The sequence below is a fragment of the Labeo rohita genome, chromosome 24 (assembly GCF_022985175.1).
Source record: "Labeo rohita strain BAU-BD-2019 chromosome 24, IGBB_LRoh.1.0, whole genome shotgun sequence".
In the NCBI taxonomy this organism is placed as follows: domain Eukaryota; kingdom Metazoa; phylum Chordata; class Actinopteri; order Cypriniformes; family Cyprinidae; genus Labeo; species Labeo rohita.
The window spans coordinates 4,775,118-4,799,438 of NC_066892.1; the positions used below are offsets into that span (position 1 = coordinate 4,775,118).

General features: G+C 32.5%; 1 protein-coding gene across 2 annotated transcripts in view; it reads right to left on the minus strand.

The window, feature by feature from the left end:
• Positions 1-12,216: 12,216 nt before the first annotated feature.
• Positions 12,217-24,321, minus strand: part of LOC127155484 (coiled-coil domain-containing protein 178) — a 41,093-nt gene continuing 28,988 nt past the window's right edge. For both annotated transcript variants that reach the window (XM_051097704.1, XM_051097705.1), the window contains 2 exons: positions 20,554-20,688; positions 12,217-12,890 (listed from right to left, as the gene is read on the minus strand). In XM_051097704.1, coding sequence (XP_050953661.1) covers positions 12,735-12,890; positions 20,554-20,688 — 291 coding nt within the window. In that variant the 3' untranslated portion in view covers positions 12,217-12,734. The remainder of the gene's footprint in view (positions 12,891-20,553; positions 20,689-24,321) is intronic.

Here is a 24,321-nt window from a genome sequence, read left to right on the forward strand (position 1 = left end):
TTGTATTTAATGTTTTTTTCTTCTGTATGCTGAGATCTTTAGCTTTTGAAATGTTATTATGTGAGCAGCTAAGCTGTTTCGCATCATATTTTAAAAGAATGTTAAATTATCAGAAAACGTCCTATTTTACCTGCATGCAGACTTCACATACTGGACATAAAATACTATTAAGGTTTATGTAGATTTTTTTTTCTTCAAAATACCAACCCTATGAAAATAGTGAATGTTGCCTTAACGAAAAACAAAACACTAACTAAATACAACACTTAATTATTCTCTATAGATTGTTTGCCAAAAAAATAAAAAAAACATAAATAAATAAAAAAGAAAATGTAAATAAAACACACACACACATATTTATATATTCATATTAAAATATAATTATATATTATAGATTTAATAATATACAAAAGGTTTTAATAAAAAAAGTATACGGAACTACAGCACTACAGAAAACAAATCCCCAAAATAATATTATATATATATTATTTAAGTTAAAATAATAGTTTAATAGATAAAATAAGTTTAATAAAAATATTATTAAATAAAATTAAATAAAACATAATATACAGATATAATAAAAATTCTCTATAGATTCTTTGCCACAACAAATAAAAAAATAAATAAATTAGAAAATAATAAAATAATAATAAATAAATAAAAAAATGTAATTTAAAAAAATTAAATACACACACATATATAAATATATATATATATATACACAAGACATAAAAATAAAAAAGAATACAGAACTACAGCACTACAAAAAACAAATCCCCAAAATATTACACATATTATTTAAGTTAAAATAATAGTTTAATAGAATAAAATGTACAAATATAATACACAAAAATATATATATATTTTTTTATTATTCTACGCAGGGTTGTTATCATTACCTAAAACTAAAACCATAAAAATCATTGAAATCGTTGAAATAAAATAAACATTTAAATAAATAAATAAACTTACTTTATTTCAGCTAGTTGCCAAGGCAACATTTGTCATTTTTGTTTAGTTTAAATAAAAAACAACTAAAATGTATAAAATATATTAAAAAAACTTATTTTCTTTTATTTTCATTTTCTTCACTATTTGCCATTTTTTATTTGTCATTTTAGTTTAGTATATGTAAGAAGTACTTAAATAACTAAATAAAGAAATAAAGCTAACTTTTTGTTTAAAACAATATCAATAACACATAAAAAAGTATTAAATGTAATAAAGTATAAACAGTTTAAATAAAAAAGACTACAGCACTACAGAAAACTAATGTTTGAAATATTTTAAAAAGAATATAAAAATATAACATATAATAAAGTTAAAATGATATTTTTAATAAGTTAATAAATTTAATAAAAATAAAATATTCTTTTATCATTCTAGGCAAGGTTATCATTGTAAACTGAAACAAAAATCACAAAATAAATAAATATCTTAAACTTATTTCAGCCTGTTGACAAAGCAAAATCATTTTGTTCGTTGAAAAAAAAACTAAACAAAAACAAAACTAAAACATATAAATATACATATATATAAACATATATAAACCTTCACAAAAATGAAATGAAGTTAGAAAAATAAAACAAAATTTTGATTAAACCAAACGAATGATATATCAGTGATGCTAAAATACCCTGTTTTTAGATTCTATAACAGATCATTGTATAACTCTTAATTTACAGTGTATACTCTGTGACTATCAGTGACAATATGAGATACGTGTATAATACGAGGAACATACTGAGACTGCGGCCCACAGGGGTGTTGATTAGGTGTGGAAGTTGGGCGCGTTGTGTCTCCATCACATATGGGGTTCTAATGGGCGACTTCCGGACCAGGTGGGCCTTGGTGTTTAGAGACCTGCAGACGATCACTCATGACAAACAAAACAGCAGAAGAACAGAGAGAGAGAGAGAGCGAGAGGGAGGTATCAGGGTACTGGTGTGTACCTTAGGGAGCAGCTGGGCAGCTAGGACAGAGGCATGATGGGATACTGGAGGAACACTGGCATGTGCGTGTTCGCACGTGTGTGTGTGTGTGCCACTAGCGGGTAGCCACCCTCAGGGTTGGCAGCGGCGAAGGAGCCGTGTGCGCTGGAGCGGCCGTGGACGCAGTGGCGCGATCACCTGGGGAAGGTAAAGCCAGCGGAGCAGAGCTGATGCTTATTTCTGGGGAAAACTGGGAGATTTTATTCGTTAAAGCGGCGCCCAAACACTCACAGCCTCAAAAAATATAGCTAAAAAATTAGAACAAAGAAAACCACAAGGGAATTGGAAGTATGAAAAGAATCAGATGGTAAATGATTAGAAGAATATGTGAACGTGATTTTTAGTGTGTGTTTTAGATATTATAATTTAGCACACTTAGGAGGGTTGGGATATAGAGGGTTTGCATTTACGTCACGATTTGGTCAGTGACTTGGATGTAAACAACAGCATGGATTGCACAGTTATTGTACTACTGAATACGTTCTGCTAATTTATGCTGTCTAAACCATGGAAAAAATGTGTGCAAGCTGCTAAATCATATAGAGAAGGACAAGGGCGCAATATTTTGACAAACTAAAGTTCATAGGAGGTAAAAATACATACAAGCAGACGAATGTTGTCAAGATTCTTGCCCTGGAAATCCTGGTTCAGTTTGGCCAAACGTTATTTGTTTGTTCCTGTCAGTTTTTTGCACTTTTATCCTTGATTTGCTCTAACTTTTGTCAGTCTATAATACTCCAAATGTTTTTCCCGGTCTGACCGATTAGTACAGCCCACAACATGACAATAATTGACCATTTTCAGCAGCAATAATCAGCAAAATATGCAAGTTTCATTTGATTAAGTGCGGCCAATAAAGAGTTTGCACTTACGTCACTATTTGGTCAGTTACCCTGATACGTGGCCATACTGGCAATACTCGGATGTAAACAACAGCATGGATTGCACAGTTATTGTACTACTGAATACGTTGTTCTGCTAATTTATGCTGTCTAAACCACGGAAAAAATGTGTGGAAGCTGCTAAATCATATAGAGAAGGACAAGGGTGCAATATTTTGACAAACTAAAGTTAATAGGTGGTAAAAATACATACGAGCAGTATTAATTAAGATATTACCCTAATATTCCACCTACCTGATTGGAAATGATAAGAACAAACACAAATGTTGTCAAGATTCTTGCCCTGGAAATCCTGGTTCAGTTTGGCCAAACGTTATTTGTTCCTCGCTATTTGTTTGTTGTTTGTTCCTATCATTTTTTTGCACTTTTATCCTTGATTTGCTATAACTTTTGTCAGTCTATAATACTCCAAATGTTTTTCCCGGTCTGTCCGATTAGTACAGCCCAAAACATGACGATAATTGACCATTTTCAGCAGCAATAATCAGCAAAATATGCGAGTTTCATTCAGTTCATTGCCATTGTTTGTGTTTAGTGCCACCAGTAGAGGGTTGCATGTAGGTCACTACGTCACAAACACGAATGTTGTCAAAAATCTTGCCCTGGAAATCCCGGTTCAGTTTGGCCAACCACAAGCGCCTTTTGTTCCTCAGACAGTTTTTTGCACTCTTCTGCTCGATTTGTTATAACTTTTGGCAGTCTGTAGTATTCCAAATGTTTTTTTTCTGGTCTAAACGAATAGTACAGCCCAAAACATGATGATAATTGACCATTTACAGCAGCAATAATCAGCAAAATATGCGAAGTTCATTCGGTTCAATGGCATTATTTACGTTCTGTGCCACCAACTGATAAGGCATTGTGAAAACCGGTATTGAAGATAATCGTGATATTGAAATAATTAAATACTGTTATTGTATTAATTAGCGATATTGGCGACATTTAAAAATGAATAGTACACATACGATTTTTTTTTTCTTTTTTTTATACATACAATAATATGACACGTAAAATCCAGCGCCGGCGCCATTTTGGCTCACTAAACTCTTACGTGTGATTTTTTTCGTTCATACTAGACTCCGGAGGGCACCTTCGCGCAGAAACTCGTAGGCGTAATGAAACAAAATGACCTTCCAGGAAATTCCTCATATGGACAATAAATTGCTGTAGCTGAATAAAATACCGAAAGAAATGTTTTGTACGACGAAACACGATGAGAATCAGTACACTTACAAGAGTACATGGTTTATCTGCGTTCTTCAAGCAATATCAGGTACTTTCGTATAGATAATGTGTATTTATAATGCAGTGCTGATCGACATAGCCTTTAGCACTGTATAGAAAACAATAAAATAACGCAAGTTTGGAGTAAAAATATGTAGTTATTTTCATAAGTTGTCTTACTTTGACACTGTGACAAACTGAAAAGAGCATTTTAGTCTCTACTGTTTAGTGTAATTGCTCCATAATAGCAATATAGTGAATTTTATTGAGATTTTTTCTCACACTTTCTTATAATGTTTAAAAAGATTTCAAATAAATGTTTTTTTATTCGTTTCCACAAACATATAAAGCAGCACAACTGTTTTTAACATTAATAGTAATCTGAATTTTTTCTTTAACAGTTAATCAGCATATTAAAATGATTTTTTTAGAATCATGTGACACTGAAGACTGGAGTAATGATGCTGAAAATTCAGATTTGCATTACAGGAATAAATTACATTTTAAAACACATCAAAACAGAAAAGTTATATTAAATTGTAATAATATTTCACTTTTTTTTACTGTATTTTTGAATACACATCATCCTTATACTGCCTTTATTATATCAAAAGTAGCATCATCTCCTTCTTTCTCTAATCTTCCACCAACATTCAGTTCAAAACACAGACATTCGCAGACACGAAGTCTTTAATTTCTCTCCGCTCTTTTGTTCTGACGCCAGCGGTTCCCCCTTCGAAAATGTGCTTTGTGTCTAATATGGTCAGCGCCACACAATTACTCCCTCCAGTGAAAAGTGAAACAAACGCAGGGCATGCAGAGCATTTTGCATTATCTGCGCTCCTTGGATAGTCTAACAATAATAACTGTAAGACAACGTCAAGCCGAGGCTGCCAAGCTCAGCTAGCACGTATTAGAACTTTAGAAATGAAGTTTGGGGTGAAATGGAGTGGTAAAAACTGTCGGATTCAGGATTCTGCTATGTATTTTTGCATTTTCAGATAATATTGATGCATATATATGTATATATAAATGTACAGGGCAGAGTTATAAGGGAAACCATAGGGTTTTTTTCCCCCTGTGCCTCCAAAATGTTGCTTTTGTGACATTCTCACCTGAATTTGGAGGATTTGAGGTTTTTGAATGATGCAAAGCACACACGTTTCAAAATTCAATATGTTTTAGCGTATTTATAATGTAAATGATATTATAAATTAACATTGTTAATATCATAAAGTGGAATTATTTTATACTTGTATAAAATAAGGATATTTTTGTTGCCCAAGGACTGGAAAAAAATAACAAAAATATATTTTAAAAAATATATATAAAAAATGTTATAATGTAACATAAAATGTGTTTATGATAATAAGGATATTAAGGTTATATTCAATTTTTAAAAATTATATATATGGATATTTTTGTTGTCCAAGCTTTGTGAAAAATTACAAAAAATATTTTTTGTTCTAATAAAATGTTAATAATAATTAACACTATATATAATTTAACAAATATAATTTATTTAACAAAAAATCTATTTATATTTTTTTTATTTCAATTGTATTATTTATTTATTTATTTATTACTTGATTGAATTAATGTAATGAATATATTTTTAAATAACATTTTTTAAATTAATATTTTTAAACTAAAAATATTTTCAAAATATTTATTTATACTCATACATAATATGGATATTTTTGTTGCCAAATCACAAAAATATATTTTATTTTAATAAAACATGTATTTATGTTAAATATTATATTATATAATATTATTAATGCTAAATATATTATATATATATATATATATATATATATATATATATATATATATATATATATATATGTATTTATGTTATTACATATATTATATTATATAATATTATTATATATTATATGTATTAATATATATTTATATCTATATATTATATAATATTATTGTTATTCATATATATATATATATATATATATATATATATATATAATTTAATTTAACAAATATATTTTATTTATCAAAATCTATATATATTTATGATTAATATATTTCTTAAATAACATTTTTAAAATTAATATTTTTTATTTAAAATAAATATTTCATACAAATATTTTCAAAATATTTTTATATAATATAATGGTATATAATATACTTTTGTTGCTAAAGCACTGTGAGAAATTACATATATATATATATATATATATATATATATATATTATTTTAATAAAATATGTATTTATGTTAATAAATATTATATAATAATATTGTGTACACACACACACACACAAATATATATATATATATAAACAATTTAACAAATATATTTTATTTAACAAAAATCTATCTATATATTTCGATCTATATATAGTTATTTTATTTTTAAAATGATTATTTTAAAATTAAAATAAATATTTTATACAGATATTTTCAAAATATAAACAAAAAAAATAACATTAGATGTATACATACTTTTTTTTTTTTTTTTTTTTACAGTTTTTTTAAAAATAAAATGACAAATTCAGTGTATTTCTCACAAAATGCTAATGTCATTGTCAAACAACTTGAGGGCGAAAAAAATATTGGCAATATTTAAATTTAAACCCAAAAGTTTAGCTTGGAGTAAACACCAATCTATATATGTCACAAGAGTGAGTGACATGTTGGTTGCACGGAATAAAAGTCACAAGAGCGAAGTTTAATTATGAGACTACTTACAACTGTGTTAACAACGTACCTTCATGTATCCGTCCAATCAAAATCTGTCTCACCGCACACATTACATATAAGCGTCACATTGTTAATGACATCTGTAATGAGAAAACACAGATATAACTCTACATCCACAATCACGCTAGGCCCAGCGCTCAGCATCATCCCTCCGCAGTACGCGTTTGTTGTCACGGTGCAAGTATTAATAAAGAGATTTTGTCAAACGTAACTCGTGTTTAATTGCCGTCAGGGCGGTTTGACTGAATCCGTCCTTCAGCATCTGCATTGCTGAGCTTCTCTCCCCCTCTTTTTCTTCATCTCCGTCTCATATCTTTCCCCCTACTGCACCCATCGAATTGGCACCAAACCCTTCAAGATGTCCCCAGCAGGCTCTTGCTTCGCTGGCCGCGTAGTAGACTGTGTGGTTTCCTTTAAACAGCTGTAATTTGTATTTCCAATCACTGTGCTGATTTCTGCTCATTATATTGCTGTTTCACACCGGTAAGTGAGCAAAAGTTTGGATTGATTGACTCTAATTAACTAAAAAACGTTCCGAGCCAGGGGTTTATTACCATGCTAGCTAGCCACAAATGTCAGAGACTTTCACAAATTATTATCCTGTTAAGATGAATGTGTGGGGAGGCAGGGAAGTGTGGAGACAAAGAGAACATATATTATTTTCATGACGAATTTGTTTATCGCTCTTCTTTTTTTCCTCTCTTTTTTTTCACATTTTCAGGTGTCTTATTTTCCAATTAAATACACACAGACTCAGCATCTGTACACATTTCAAGGGTTGTCATCGCCTTGTGTTGCAGCGTGAAGCCTGCAGGAGCACATGTATGTATGTCTTGTAATTATGATCTCTTTGTTATCGGAATATTACAAAGTCAAGCTTTAATCGTGCATTCGATCTGATTTAACTTAAAAACAGAACTGCAGTATTTGTTTTTACCGCTTTTCCGAACTTTCTCAATATATTAAACATTACCTGACTTCAATTCCAGTCACAACGCCTATATAACCCTTGAATCCGTCTTGCGAAAGCTAGTAAAGTGAGTGTACAATACAGCATCTGTGTATGCGTATGTGTAATAGAGTCGTCTGACGGTTGCTAACCCACTGTAAGGTTTGATGCATGTTTCTGTTGAAATTAATGGCAGTGGTGTTTCCTGGCCTGGTGTCATTTATTTCAGAGGATTGATTGGAGGCTGGAAGAGCAGACAAATGTGTTTGGGAAGTGTTCTAATTTAAAATATGGCTGCCTGACCTGGAAGAGAAAGCAATAAGACAATCCATCCTTCAAAAACATGACCCGGGCGTCCGAGGTGCCAGCAAAGTTTAGTGCACAAGCAGAATGCATGCGTTGAAGCACAACAGTACAACAAGTACAAATATATTCTTAATACGCAGTTATGTTTTGCTGGATGCTATACCTGAATTTCACATGGCTGCTCAAGCGAAGATTCGACTAGACGGAAGCAAAAATCAACATGTGATACAGAGCAAAAAACAGTGTTTCATTAGTGGAGACAAATTAAAAATGCAATCTGTTTGAGTAGCCCAAATGGCTTTTTAATAACATTACAATGCAATATATTATTTAAAAAAGCATAAAATAATAATAAATCTACTATTATTGTTATATTATTATTATTATTGTTATTATTAAAAAAAAGAATAATACTACAAATAAAAATGTACTTATTAAACATTTTTTTATCTTTTTTTTAATGTTTTAAATGAATTTCAAATGTATTAATATTTTGTAGTTAACTTGTAAATAAATTATTTCTTGTCAAACAATAATATAATTTAAAAAATAATAATATAACTATTAATTAATTATTTATATAAAAACAAAAATAATATAATATAATATAATATAAATTACATTTTTTTTTTTCAACAGAATAAAGAACTTTGTACAGGTTTGGACTTGAGGATAAAGTTGTCAAATGATTATTCATGATTAATCACATCCAAAATAAAATTTTGCATTTACATATTTTATTATATTTCATTATGTGTGTGTGTACTGTGTATCAGAGTTTCAAATATATTATTATTTTGTAGTAATGTTATTAATTACAACAATAAATTATTAACTTTTAAATAAATTATTTCTGTATGTATATATATGTATGTATATATATTATTGTATGTATATATACAAGTTTTTTTTCAACAGAAGAAAGACATTTTTTCAGGTTTGTTGGAACAAAGGTAGGGCTATCAAATGATTAATCATGATTAATCGCATCCAAAGTAAAATTTTGCATATATATATTATTTGTGTGTGTGTACTTGTGTGTGTGTACTTATATATAAATAATAAATAAATAATTATTTATTTATTATTTATATATAAATACATATACACACGCATGTATATATTGAAGAAAAAATATGTATTTATTAAAGATTTATATTTATATAAAATGTAAATATAAATATATATATAAGTTAAATATATAAATATTAAGAAATATATAAACGCATGTGTGTGTATTCATATATATATATATATATATATATATATATATATATATATATACACATCAAATAAATATACACAGTACAACTCATATATTATGTAAATGCAAACTTTTATTTTGGATGCAATTAATCATTCGACAGCCCTACTTGAGGGTGAGTAAATGATGACACAATGTCCATTTCTGGGTGAAGTGTCCCTTCAAATAATAATTAAATAATAATAATTAATACTGTTATAATTAAACAACAATAAATGAACAGAATAACATTACTGTAACTGTTGTAATCACAATAAATAAATCTATAAATAAAGTTCATTAACCTAATTGTAGGCTACTGTTGCTAATGTAAATATTAATCAAAAGGTCTTTCAATAAATGAATGATTGGTGCATTAAAGGGATAGTTTAGGATAATAGGCCAGTTGCATTCGTCTGAAAGAAGGAAGTCATATACACCTAGGATGCTTGGAGGGTGAGTAAATAATGGGCTAATTTTCATTTTTGGGTGAACTATCCCTTTAATATAAACTCCAACTGGTGTGTGTTCACAGGTGGACTCATATACTGGCTCATTCAAAGCCGTAGCTATTCATTGTATAATATCCTCTTTTGCCACTTTTGTACTGTGTCTAGACAGTTAGTGTTAGTGCTAGTTAGTTAGTGCTGTTCTGCTGATCACAGGAAGTACGAGTCCAGCTGCTGCCCACTATTATCCACTGCAAATGCAGAAGAGCGGGAAACACATCCACTCTTTGGCAGTCTCAAAGGTGCCAAAGGATCTCTTTCACTGAGTTTCAAGAGAAATAGTATGTCTCTCAGTCATCCATTAAGTTCTTTGTCTGTATTCTCTGTTGAAAAAAAGTTTTACTGCTGTCATGGGAGTATATGCTTCTGGGCCCATTCATTCATGTCAAATGAATCTGTAACGCTTTGTGGGAATATATGTCATTTCCACATCTACATAATCTCCCAAAAATGTCACAGGTGTACACACCTGAAAATATTTTATTGCTTTTTAATTTTTAAATGCACTGTAGGGGTTCTTAAATTGCTATAAGAGTTCCTGATTGGTTCATTTATAGTTCTAATTGGAACATTTGCTCATTTTTAAAAGTTAATAAGCTTTAGAATGTTGAATGTGCTCCACTGCAATGACTTTTGGGTTATAGATAAAAAAACAGTAATACTGTACAGTTCTTATTTCTTAACATTAGTTAGGGTTATTATTGCTAACTGAAACTAAAGCCATAAAAACATTTTCATTACAAGAAATTAAATGTGTGTGTACTGTGTATATTTACTATGTATATACAAATACACACATAAATTTAGATATTTAAAAAAAAATACTTGTATGTATATATATTAATACTTCATACTTGTATAGAATTTTATATATAAATCTAACATATTATTTTCTTAATATATACATGTAGGTATTTATATATACATAATAAATATACACAGTACACACACATATGTGTCCACGAAAGCAGTCAGTTGTTTTTGTTTATACATCATCTGAAAACTGAATAAATAAGTACGTGGTATGGTTGTATGGTTTGTTAGGAGAGGACATTATTCTCCAAGATACAACTATTTGAAAATCTGGAATCTGATGGTGCAAAAAAATCTAAATAATCTAAATATCACCTTTAAAGTTTTTCAAATTAAGTTCTTAGCAATGCATATTACTAATCAAGAACTACGTTTTGATATATTTACAGTAGGAAATTTACAAAATATCTTCATAGAACATGATATTTACTTAATATCCAAATGATTTTTGGCTTAAAAGAAAAAATGATCATTTTGACCAAAACAGTGTGTTATTGGCTACTGCTACAAATATACTAAATGGATTGGTTTTGGTCTTGAAAAACTAGATGAATAAAAAATAAGTGTATTTTCTTATATTTTATAATTTTATTTTATATAGTTAATGACGATTACTCATTTTGCAGCCCTAATATTAACTGAAACATAAAATAAAATTATAAAATATAAAAAAATACACTTATTTCATTTTATCTAGTTTTCTAAGGCCATTACTCAATTTTTTTGTTTTGCTGAAATGCTAAACTAACTAAAAATTACACACATTTAAAAAAAAAAAATAATAAAAAATGTATAATAAAAAATGACAAAGAACACAATAAAATTACTAAAACGTTAAAATGGAAACAAAATCTAAAAATAAAATCACATAATTAATTAAAAAGAAACAGTTAAACTGATTAGAGTGTATCAGTGATACTAAAAATGACACTGATTAGCGCATTATATTTTTACAGCATTTATGAATCTTTGTTAATGTTCTTATCTTTTTAAAATGCATTATTATATGTTGAAATGAACATTAATTGGATTAATAAATGCATGTATTGTTCATGGTTAGTCCATGTTAACTAGTGACAGCAAATATTCCCAAAATATTCCTGTCACTTTCTGATGCCTTTGCTTGACTGCGATATTTTCGGCCAATTGTAACTGGCATTTCATTAATAATTTAGTTCTCTGACATCTCACCAGAGGAGGCACGACGAGACACGAGGGTAAAAGAAATAAATGACTAAAAAAAAGTTAAAAGGCGCATATACCAAAACATCAAAATGAGAAGTCATTTTTGTAAATGAAACCTATTTGTCGATAGAGCACATCAGTCTTGTGAAGCGGGGTAAATTAGAAGGCTTGCGTTTCCGTGGGGTTGTGCAGAATGCCAGTGGGTAGCGTTCACACAACATCCCTCTGTGCATACTATTTACCCCTGGATTGCTTCAGGCTAATGTCTCAATAATTTTCCCTCCTTTTTTTTTTTTTTTTCTCTTCGCAGGTCCTTCCCACAAAGGACTTGACTAATGATCCATGGACAAAATGAAGCATTCAAATTTATTCATTAATCATTCATCTCCAGCTCATTGAAAATGCTAAACTTCCACAAAATTAAGATTGAATATTGAAAAGTGATTGAGGGAGACAGCTCTCTGAGGAGACAGGAAAAGAGAGGATAAACAAGCAAGAAAGGAGGAAAAAAATGACAAAGGACGCCGAGCGGGAGGCGGTCGAGACCAACCCCAGCCTGGTTAGGGTTACGCAGGTATACTATCCGCTAGTTAAGGTCAGAGGGGTTTAAGTAGGTGTAATTAGATCCAAGAATCTAGAGAAGCGTAGAATTTCTGTCAACACAGCCCCCTAATTATTCTCTTTTCCAATTAATGGTGACATAGATTAATTATCTGATGAGGCAAAGCCAATTGCAATCATTCACCCCGCTAAAATTAGATCATTCCTGACAGTAGCATGAAAGTCACCTGCTTCATTGTTATGGATTGGGCCGTGAGCGTCGGACAGGGGAGAGAGTGAAGCATGCTGGGGGTTTAAGTAAGTTGTCTGGCGCAGGTGAGCGTCCAATTACTCCGCTATCTGAACTGTAGGCATCTTCCTGCTCCATCCGTCGGCATCTGCGACGGGTCTGTTTGCTTGCTGCGGGACATGGCTGCTAGTTGAGTCATCTGTCAGCCGGAGCAGGAACTCAGAGAGGCGCTGGATTGCGTTTGACAACTCCTCCTGTTTAAATAGGCAAGCAAATGGAATCAATGAGTGCTGGCTAATTCACTACAAAAACCTGTAGTGGAGCCCGAGCCTGCAAAAAAATCGACGTTGACGTTGATTTGTGACCCTGGATCGCACGGGTATATTTGATAGCAATAGCCAATAATACATTGCATGTGTCAAAATGATCAATTTTCCTTTTTTATGCCAAAAATCATTAGGATATTAAGTAAAGATCATGTTCTGTGAAGATATTTAGTAAATTTCCTACCGTAAATATATCAAAACCTAATTTTTAATTAGTAATATGCATTGCTAAAAACTTCATTGGGACAACTTTAAAAATGATTTTCTCAATATTTTGATTTTTTCCAGATTAGTTGCATCTCGGCCAAATATTGTCCTATCCTAAGAAACCATACAACAATGGAAAGCTTATTTATTCAGCTTGAGATTTCAAAAAATTTGACCCTTATGACTGGTCTTGTGGTTCAGGGTCACATTTGGGATGCATTAAATTGATCAAAATTGGATGAAGACGAATGCTATTTTATTTGAAAAACTATTCAACATTGATAATAATGTTTCTTGAGCACCAAACCAGCATAGTAAACTGACTTTTTTTTTACTTATAAACTGCTAGTAAATTTCACAATTAATTACAAACCCTGTTAAAAACAAAAACGCATATGTTGGTTAGATATGTTTTGAAGCATGGCAGCTGGTTTGAGCTGGTGGACCAGGGTCACATTTATTTGATAAAAAAAAAACACAGTAAAAACAGTAACATTTTGAAATTTTTTTACGATTTAAAATAACTTTTTGTCTATTTCAATATATTTTAAAATGTAATTTATTCATTTCATCATTACGCTAGACTTCAATGTCACATGATCCTTCAGAAATCATTCTGAACTGTAAAAGTTATTTTTCAGACTTGTAAATATAACATGACTGGAGTAAGTTTTACAAGAGAATGCAATTTCAGTCTTTATACTTCAAAATTAGCTTAATTTGTTCCCTGTTGAAAAAAAACAGCATATGCTGGTTAGGTATGAAGCATGGCAGCTGGTTTAAGCTGGTCCTTAGTTGGTCCTGAGCTAGTTATAAGCTGTTTATGATGGTGGTCATGTGGTGGTCCTAAGCAACTAGCTCCTGCTCAGGACCAGCTTATAACCAGCTTAAGCCAGCTCATGACCAACTAAGGACCAGCTTAAACCAGCTGCCGTGCTTCATACCTAACCAGCATATGCTGTTTTTTTTCAAAAGGGAAGAAAGGCAAGCAAACTTGAATTAAACAATTTTAAAGTTTAAAGGCTAAAATTGCATTTTCTTGTAAAACGTACTCCAGTAGTGTTATATTTACAACTCTGAAAAATGATTTTTATAGTGTAGAATGATTTCTAGAGGATCATGTGGCACTGAACACTAGAGTAACAATGCTGAAAATTCAGCTTTGCATCACAGGAATGAATTATGTTTTAAAATATATTGCAATAGACAAAAAGCTATTTCAAATTGTAAACAATATTTCAAAATTTTACAGTTTTTACTGTATTTCTGATCAAATAAATGTGACCCTTGACCACAAAACCAGTCAATTTTTTAAAATTAAGACATCATCTGAAAGCTGAATAAATAAGCTTTTGCTGTATGTATTTGTTAGAATAGGACAATATTCGGAGATACAACGATTTGAAAATCTGAAATCTGAGGATGCAAAAAATTCTGAGGAAATCGCCTTTAAAGTTGTCCAAATGAAGTTCTTAGCCATGCATATTACTAATCAAAAATTAAGTTTTGATATATTCACGGTAGGAAATTTACAAAATATCTTCATGGAACATGATCTTTACTTAATATCCTAATGATTTTTGGCATAAAATAAAAATTGATAATTTTGACCCATACAATGCATTTTTTTATTGGGGTTTTTTTTTTTTGCTACTTAGGACTGGTTTTGACAAATGAAGTCTTGGTGAAACTTCTTTCAAAAACAAACAAACAAAAAAATCGTAATGACTCCAAACTTTTGAAAAGTATCGTATATAATGTCCCACTAAAATATAATATCAAAAAATAAAATATGTTAGCCTACATTTTGTTTTGTCCAAATACACAGATACTTCTGAATGATTGTAACTGGGGAAAATCTGTAATCCAGTTTTACTAGTATTAAAACTGTAAAGATTAAGTAAAGTAAAGACCAGTATTTTACTAGTCAAACTTTGTTCTATTTCCTGAATCGTAAGAGCGGCACTGACATTCGAAATAAAAGTATTTCATAAAACGTGAGATTGAGAAAGACAAAACAAAGGAATGAGTGCCACACTCCTGGTGAACCGCGCGCATGGGTTCAGTGCATGCCTGCTTTAAAAAACCTCAGCAACCAGTTTTTCTATTAAACTGCCTTGCACTGTCAACCAGCTTGGGAACTGAGCTGGCCTAGCCATGCAGAAATTTTCTGACTAACAATTATATCAGAAACAAGATCTTGGATTACGGTCCCCCGAGAGCAGCGCAGTGGGCGTTCGCTCCAATTATTACTGGCCATTCACAACTCTCCACCCTGCTCTCTGTTGTTAGCAATTGTCAATTATGCTATCCCTGGTGTAAACTTGCATAACCCGGAACTGAGTGCCCAATCTTGCAGCGGCGTTTCGAGATGACAGGCTTGCACGCTTTCTCTATTTCGTTTTACTCTTCCCCCTATCTCTATACTTCAGTAGAGCTGCTTGGAAGCAGTCATTTGGTCCTCAGGAAGACACAGGGACAAATCAGTGGAACTAGTTTTGCAATCCGCAACCTTTAGGTTCCTCATGAATAGACGGGTGGACAACTTTTGCTAGTCGTATCTTAGGAGAAAAAATGTCCGGACAGAATCAGCATAGCTAGAAAGTCTTTGCACACGAGGCAAAGAAATATTTTTGATGGTTTAGGATGGTTAAAAGGCCTACAAATATGATTAACTGGTAGAAATTTTCAGTCTGTAGAGATTTTGGACTATTATTTCTAAGAGGCGTGCACATGTGAAGACGGCGTTCGTAGAACGTGGGAGTATTGAACTGAATTACATTTGCTGCTTTATAGGCCTTGAATGATTACATACACACAATTGTATGTGTCTGTCTTTGCAAGTATCCTCGTAAACACAGTAATTTAGATCTTAAGTGAAAGCAAACAGCTGAGAAAGAAAACACATGTACTGCAACAGTATATTGGACACAGGCGGCTCTTAAAGTGACAGCAGTCTCATACTCCTGCTGTTTGTCATTCATGTTAATAAAACAACAACACAGAGAAAATTTTACGTAAAGTTTACATACACTTGATTCTTAATACTGTGTTGTTACCTGAATGATCCACAGCTGTGTTTTTTGTTTAGTGATAGTTGTTCATGAGTCCCTTGTTTGTCCTGAATAGTTAAACTGCCTGCTGTTCTTCAGAAAAATCCTTTGGGCCCTACAAATTCTTTGGTTTTTCAGCATTTTTGTGCTTTTAAACCCTTTCTAATAATGACTGTATGATTTTGAGATCCATCTTTTCACACGCAGGACAACTGAGGGACTCATATGCAACTATTACAGAAGGTTCAAACGTTCACTGATGCTCCAGAAGGAAACACGATGCATTAAGAGCCGGAGGGTGAAAACTTTTTGAATTTGAAGATCAGGGTAAATTTGAGTTATTTTGTCTTCTGGGGAAAAAAATGTAACTACCTTCTGTAACTTCTGAAGGGCAGTACTAAATGAAAAAAAAAAAGGTATTTACATAAGAAAAATGTACACATCTTCATTCTGTTCAAAAGTTTTCACCCCCATCTCTTAATGCATTGTGTTTCTTTTTGAAGCATCAGTTTGCGTTTGAACCTTCTGTAATAGTTGCATATGAGTCCCTCAGTTGTCCTTATTGTGAAAAGTTAAGGGTTCAAATACACAAAAATGCTTAAAAACTAAAGAATTTATGGGACCTAAAGGGTTTTTCTGAACAACAGCAGGCAGTTTACCTGTTCACGACAAACAAGGAACTTACGAACAACTATTAGTAAATAAAACAAAACAAAAACAGCAGGTAGCAACACAGTATTAGGAATCAGGGTCGTTTTTATAAATTCAACCATTATTTTCTCTTGTGGACTATATGTAAATGCCTTTTATGTGAAATATCTTATTCAGGTCAGTACTAAATACAAAAAATATCATGCATTTTGTATGATCCCTCTTATTTTGCAGATTTTGCAAGGTGTATACAAACTTTTGACTTCAACTATATATATAGTTACCGTGAAATAAAAAATACTCATATTATGATATAAGATTTTAGTCATATCGCCCACTGATAGCCATTGAGATATTATGCGTAAGAGTTATTTTCTTCCATGAGGCCAAGAGGACTTCTTGTCACAGGGCCCGGGACAACATTCCCGGATGTCCCCCTGACAACAAACATGAATATATTAGTGACTTGAAACGTTATTGAAAGCTTGTCACGTAATGGAAACATGAAAGCTTATATAAGCAGGAAATAGCTGTCTGATTACCAAGGTGGCTGCCAAAAACATTGTATGAGATGGAGACAGAGATGTTACTTTGGACAATTTAGTCGTCTCTTACAACTTTTCTCTTTATTAATCCCTTCCTTTTCTGTCATTTAATCAAATCGCATAACTTATTGGCTCATTATGTCATGACGGGGCCCCTGACCCTGTCTGTCTTGTCTCCACAACCCCCATGTCCCATATGCCAGTGGCTGTCTGGGCATTGTATTGCAATACAAAGACAATAGCAAGTTGTGACAAACTACACTTTTTAATACCACAAGTTTATTTATTCCCAAACCAAAGGTTAGTGACTACATGACTCCTGTAGTTTTGGCGGTGCTTTATTGCTATGCTCTAATTTTACAATGTAAAGTCTCCTCTACACAATGCTAGTCTGTGTCTGGGGGAGGAGATCAACGCAGAGCTGTGACAAAGTTTAGAGTAAGGCTGCTCCTTTTGTCCTTCACACTCGGAGGAGCTTGAAGAACTCCTCGTCTTCATGCTCCATTCACCAGCCTGACTTCCAGAGCTGGCCTCCCCTGACTGAGCCACAAACACACCGCCGCTCACCTCATTATAAGCGCGCATAGCACACCTTCCACTGAGACCAAATGCCTTTTGTGTTAGAGCATCCAAACACTGCACTTGCATTATCCTGGTATACAAAATCACGTTAAATACAATGCTAATTCGAATCATTATTTAAATATAATTTTAATGACCGTGCATTCATTAGACACTTGCACTATTTTTTGATGATCTACGTTGTATAAATGTGGGGTAGGCGGACGCTAGTCTTGCTGTTTTTTTCAGCACCTTATGCCATGAATGCCACAAGTGAATGGCCCATTCATACAAAGTTTTTTGTGATTTGACACTTTATGAGTGCAATTTTATATCTTAAAGGAATAGAAAATTGACCGTGCATGCATTAGACACTTGCACAATTTTTTGATGGTCTATGTTGTATAAATGCGTGGTAGGCAGATGCTAGTCTTGCTGTTTTTTCAGCACCTTACGCCATGAACAGCATATTTTTAAGACGTCATAAGTGAATGGACGATTTATACAGACACATTTTTTTTTGTGATTTGACACTTTATGATTGCAATTTTACATCTTAAATGGATTTAAAATTGACCGTGTATTCATTGGACACTTGCACAATTTTTTTTGATGGCCTACATTATATAAATGTGTGGTACATAAATTTTAGTCTTGCTGATTTTTTTGAGCACCTTACGTCATGAACGCCACATTTTTAAGACATCATAAGTAAATGGCTCATTCATACAGACTGATTTTTTTTTTTTGTGATTTGACATGTTATGAGTGCAGTTTAAAATCTTAAAAGGATAAAATTGACAGTGTATGCATTAGACACTTGCACTTTTTTTTTTGATGGTCTACATTGTATGAACGTGGTAGGCGGACACTAGTCTTGCTGTTTTTTTAGCATCTTACGCCATGAACGCCCCCTTTTTTAAGACAGCATAAGTGAATGGCCTATTCATACAGACTAAATTTTTTTGTGTGATTTGACACTTTATGAGTGCAATTTTATATCTTAAAGGGATATACAATTGACAGTGCATGCATTGGACACCACTTGCACTATTTGTTTGATAGCCAACATTATAAAAAATGCGTGGTAGACAGATTTTAGTCTCGCTGTTTTTTTCAGCACCTTACACCATGGACACCATGTTTTTACACCATGAGCACTTTTTTTGATGGCCTACAATATATAAATGTGTGGTAGAAGAATGCTAGTCTCACTGTTTGTCAGCACCTTACACCATGAACACCACATTTTTAAGACGTCATAAGTGAATGGCCCTTTCATACAGACTAAATATTTTGTGTGATTTGACACTTCGAGTGCAATTTTATATCTTAAAGGGATAGAAAATTTTACCGTGCATGCATTAGACACTTGCACTATTTTTTGATTGTCTACTTTGTATAAATGTGTGGTAGACAGATGCTAGTCTCGCTGTTTTTCAGTACCTTACGCCATGAATGCCATATTTTTAAGACGTCATAAATGAATGGCCCATTCATACAGACTAAAGATTTTTTTGTGATTTGACATGTTATGAGTGCAATGTTATATTTTAAAGGGATATAAAATTGACCATGCATGCACTAGACACTTGCACTATTTTTTTTATAGCCTACATTATATAAATGTGTGATAGACAGATGCGAGTCTAGCTGTTTTTTTCAGCACCTTACGCCATGAATGCCATATTTTTAAGATTTCAGAAGTGAATGGCCCATTCATACAAAATATTTTTTTTCATGATTTGAAAATTTATGAGTGCAATTTAATATTTTAAAGGGATAGTTCACCCAAAAATAAAACGTCTGTCATTAATTACACACCCTCATGTCATTCCAAACTCGTAAAACATTTGTTCATCTTCAGAGCATAAATTATGATATTTTTGGTATGTTTGCTTGTGGAGCTTCATAAAATTAAGGTTGAACCACTGATGTCACATGGACTATTTTAACAATGTCCTTTCAATCCTTCTGGGCCTTGAACGTGGTAGTTGCATTGCTGTGTATGCAGGGTCAGAAAGCTTTTGGAGTTCATCAAAAATATCTCAATGTGTATTCTGAAGATGAACAAAAGTCTTACAGGTTTGGAAAAACATGACAGAGTTTTCATTTTTGGGTGCACCAAACCCATATGACACATTTTCAATGTTTTTTGAAAATGTTCACACTGTTTTCTCTCTCATACGATGAAAGTAGACAGTGACCATCTGCTGTCAAGTTGCACAAAAGACCATAAAATCATCATTAAAGTAGTCTATGTGTGCAGTATTTCATAGAATAGCTTTGTATGAGTCACAGGCAAAAATGTAAGTCATTATTCACTGAAAAGTGCACTTGACAGCCTTGGTCACCATTCACTTTCACTGCATGGCAATGCACAAAAATCTCCTTCTATATTTCAAGGAAAGAGTGAGTAAATAATGACCAAATTTTCATTTTTGGGTGAAATATTCCTTAAAGGTTAACCATCTTAACCTCAACAACCATTAACCCGAGTGGGACCTATTGTAGTGCAATACTTACAAATAGTGTTGTGTGTGTGTGTTTGTGGGGGTACTAAAGAGCCCATACCTGGAGGGCTTTCATTTTCTGGTTGTTCTGGTTGGAGAGGGTCTGGAAGCGGGCCAGCTCTGCCTGGCTGTAGACGCTGCGGTGTTTGAAGTATTTTAGCATGGCTTTGTGCATCCTCTTCTGCAACAAAGAAAGCTGGGGAAGAAAGAAAGAGGGAGAGAGAGAGAGAGAGAGAGAGAGAGAAAGAGAGGGGGAATTGGTAAGGCAGGAGAGGAAATTAATGGCAGTGTTCAAGAAGAATGATGGAGGGGAATAGAGAAAGCAGTCAATAGCCCATTCTGCAGTACACGGGGCTGACAGGAATTTCACAGTCTCTTGCTCTCCCTGCCCACTCATGTGCACTGGGCGGAAACCAGTCACATCTGGCTGCCAGGATGGGGGGTTAATTTTCTCTAAATGCTTCAGCGGTTTTGTTCTAGCTCAGGCAAACTCGGTGACTGCAAAGCTGATGAGTAAAATATTTCGACTTCACTCACTTTAACTTTATACCAATCCCCTCCAGACATATTTTACACATACACAAAAAGTCATGAACCCCCTGCCGCAACGAGAAATTATTCCGAGTATACTGGAAAAAAAAAAAAAAAAAAAAATGAGAGAGAGAGAGAGAGTGTGTGTGTGTGTGTTTGTGAGAGAGAGAGATTAGAGAAGAAAGAAAGAAAGAAAGCATGCTGCTCTCTTTATTATTTGTGCAGTTTTCCAGAAAAAAGGGGGTTTCAATTCGGAGGGATGTCGTCCCTTGTTTCGCCCCATCTCTTCTCTCTTCCTTTAAGCTTATCATTGCTTGGCAATGTGTTCTTCGGAGCATGAAAAAACTAAAGCGAATTAGCTCAGCCTTTAACTGAACGAGTACAAAAAAATGTCCTTTATGGAGCTGTGTCAAAACCTGTACTATCCTATTAATGCTACAAGTAACAATAGTTACAATATACTGTAGAAAGACATACTGTAGAAAGATATTGTCATAAAAAACAAGCGATGCGAGATGCTATCCTCACTCGTGCTTTCTCTTCAGTATCTGTGCTCGTATAACAACCCCGACTTGGCATGTCTGAGATGTATACAATGCAATTTCTGTTAGGCCTTCAGGGTTACCTTTTGTTTACAAGCACTGAAGTGATTCTGGAAGTTTAGGTAGGCCCGTGGGTTGTGCATTTAACCACTGCAAGGGGGCGCTCTAGCTCTCTCATTCAGACTAAACTGGCAAAATGCCACTGATAACCTGGATTGTATAGAAAAGTGATAAGGATAAAGTCGCAGCGTCCATTATAGCAGTTATACTAGATAAATAGTCAAATGATACACGTGCAAAACAAAGAAGCTTGTCAGCATAACCAAAGGACATTATATAAATCCACATAAATAATTAAACACCATCTGTCACTAGCACACTAATGCACATATTTAGATGCATGTTAAAGCATTCGACTCAGAAAATAAAAAATAAATGGGTTGCATTGCACTCTACACATTGCCCTATTTACTTCCCACTTTTAATTATATATATATATATATATATAAATATATATATATGACGAGTTCAGATGCAAAAGCCTCTAAATCCATCTGGCGTCTTTAAAAAATACATTTTTATCAGGCTCCAATGTATAGGTTTGTATGTAAGTACTGGTACTTCTGATTGGGTGAGGCTGGGATTTTAGCGAGTTTGAAGTAAAAGTATTTGATGTACGTATACTATGTGTTGAGAGCATTCACTCAGTATCATTATCTCATTTTTGACCGTGATGGCTTTTAGGGGGTTTTGCATCTGAACTCTTCATATATATAAAATTTTTGCCACATAATTAAAAGTGGGAAGGTCAATAAGTATTATTATTTTTTTTTTATAATTCTAATTCATATAAATGACATACTGAACTAATCAGATTAGTTTTCACTAATATATAACCACATAAACAATGCTTTGAAACACCTGTTTCTCTCAATAAATTTGACCCTGGACCACAACACTTGAGGAAATTGAGATTTGAATAAACATCTGAAAACTGAATAAATAAGCTTTCCAATGATGTATGATTTGTTAGGATAGGACAATATTTGGCTGAGACACAGCTCTTTGAAAATCTGGAATCTGAGGGTGCCAAAAAATCAAAATATTGAGAAAATCATCTTTAAAGTTGTCCAAATGAACTTCTTAATGCATATTACTAATCAAAAATTAAGTTTTGAAATATTTACAGAAGTATATTTACAAAATATCTTCATGGAACATGATCTTTACTTACAATCCTAATGATTTTTGGCATAATTTTGACTCATACAATGTATTTTTGGCTATTGCTACAAATATACCCTTGCAACTGAAGACTGGATTTGTGGTCCAGGGTCAGATTCATACATATGGAGCAGGTGTTTTAATATACATTCTATTCAAACTATTCATAAAACACACCTATACATACTCGCCATAGCATGGAAAACCTTAATAGTAAGCCGAAAAAAATAGTAAGCCGTCATAAGAACCCATATTAAATTGAGCGCAGCTCAGCCTACGTGTCCATACAGATACGTATGGAACTTTATGAAGAGCTTGTCGTAAACGCTAAGAGATGCGACTACATCCGCTCTGAAGGAGAGAAAGCTGTACCAGTCTGAAAATAAACAACAAACTGTAAAAAGGCTGAATACTGAGTAAAAGAAAATCAGGCTTTGATCATGAGCGTGGAGAATCCCGTCCACAGGATTTGCCTTTTGCATGCATTTCTCACTTGATAACATTCATGTAGTTAGATGAGGAGTTGTACGAGTATTAGTCTTTTGGGGAACAAACAATGTGTCTTGCTCTTCAGTAGAGTTTTACCATCAGCACTAGAATAACAAATCATATTAAAATGATCTACAGCTAAAAAAAAATGTTATATACTTAAAGTGACAGATTATGTCTAGATCAGTATAACTAGTAATAATCTCCAGCGACAACAATGCTACTATTACAATAACGATATGCGGACTAATGTCACAAAGACACAAAGCTTTAAAGCTGAAGTGTAATTTGTTTTTGTTTAAATACTTTTTCTGAACTCAGCTTAATATGCAGACAACTGCAAGTAAGCCATTTATAGGTTGATTGTATAGTATGTCGAATTAGTGTTTTGAACAAATCTTTTAGGTTAACAAATCATTCCAATGAATAAAATCCTCATCGCTGAACTGAACGAACAAGGCATCTCATTCATAAATCAATGTGAGGAGGTTATCGAAACTCAAAATTTAGCTTGGGCAACAAAAAGATTTTATATATTAAAAATTAAATTATGGATCTGCTTAATCATAATTAGTGAAGAAAATGCTAAAACACTAATTTTAGAGTCTCTTAATAGATTTGTCAAAAGCTTTGAAATTGTGTTTTAGTCTTTGGTGACTCTGTTGTTTAATGAATCAGTTCAGTTAATAATTCATTGAGTCATTTACTTTATTGGCACCTACAACAAAAAAATGTAACCTACAAAATGAATGAAAAAGATTTGTTCATTTACTGATTTATCAGTGAATGAACAAATCTTTTTGATGTGATTAATCAAAAAATCACTACCCACCTAAAAAATTATTTGGCCCAAATTTAAGATTTATGTATCTGAATTGCATATAAAATAATAATAATAAAAAAATCCCTAATTGTGTAGTATATTAACTAATTGTATTGATTTCATTTTATTTAAATCATATAATCATATTTCCAAAATTTGTTTTTATTCAAATTCTGAAACTATCGATTGTTCTTTTATGCCAAATATTAAGGATATTAGG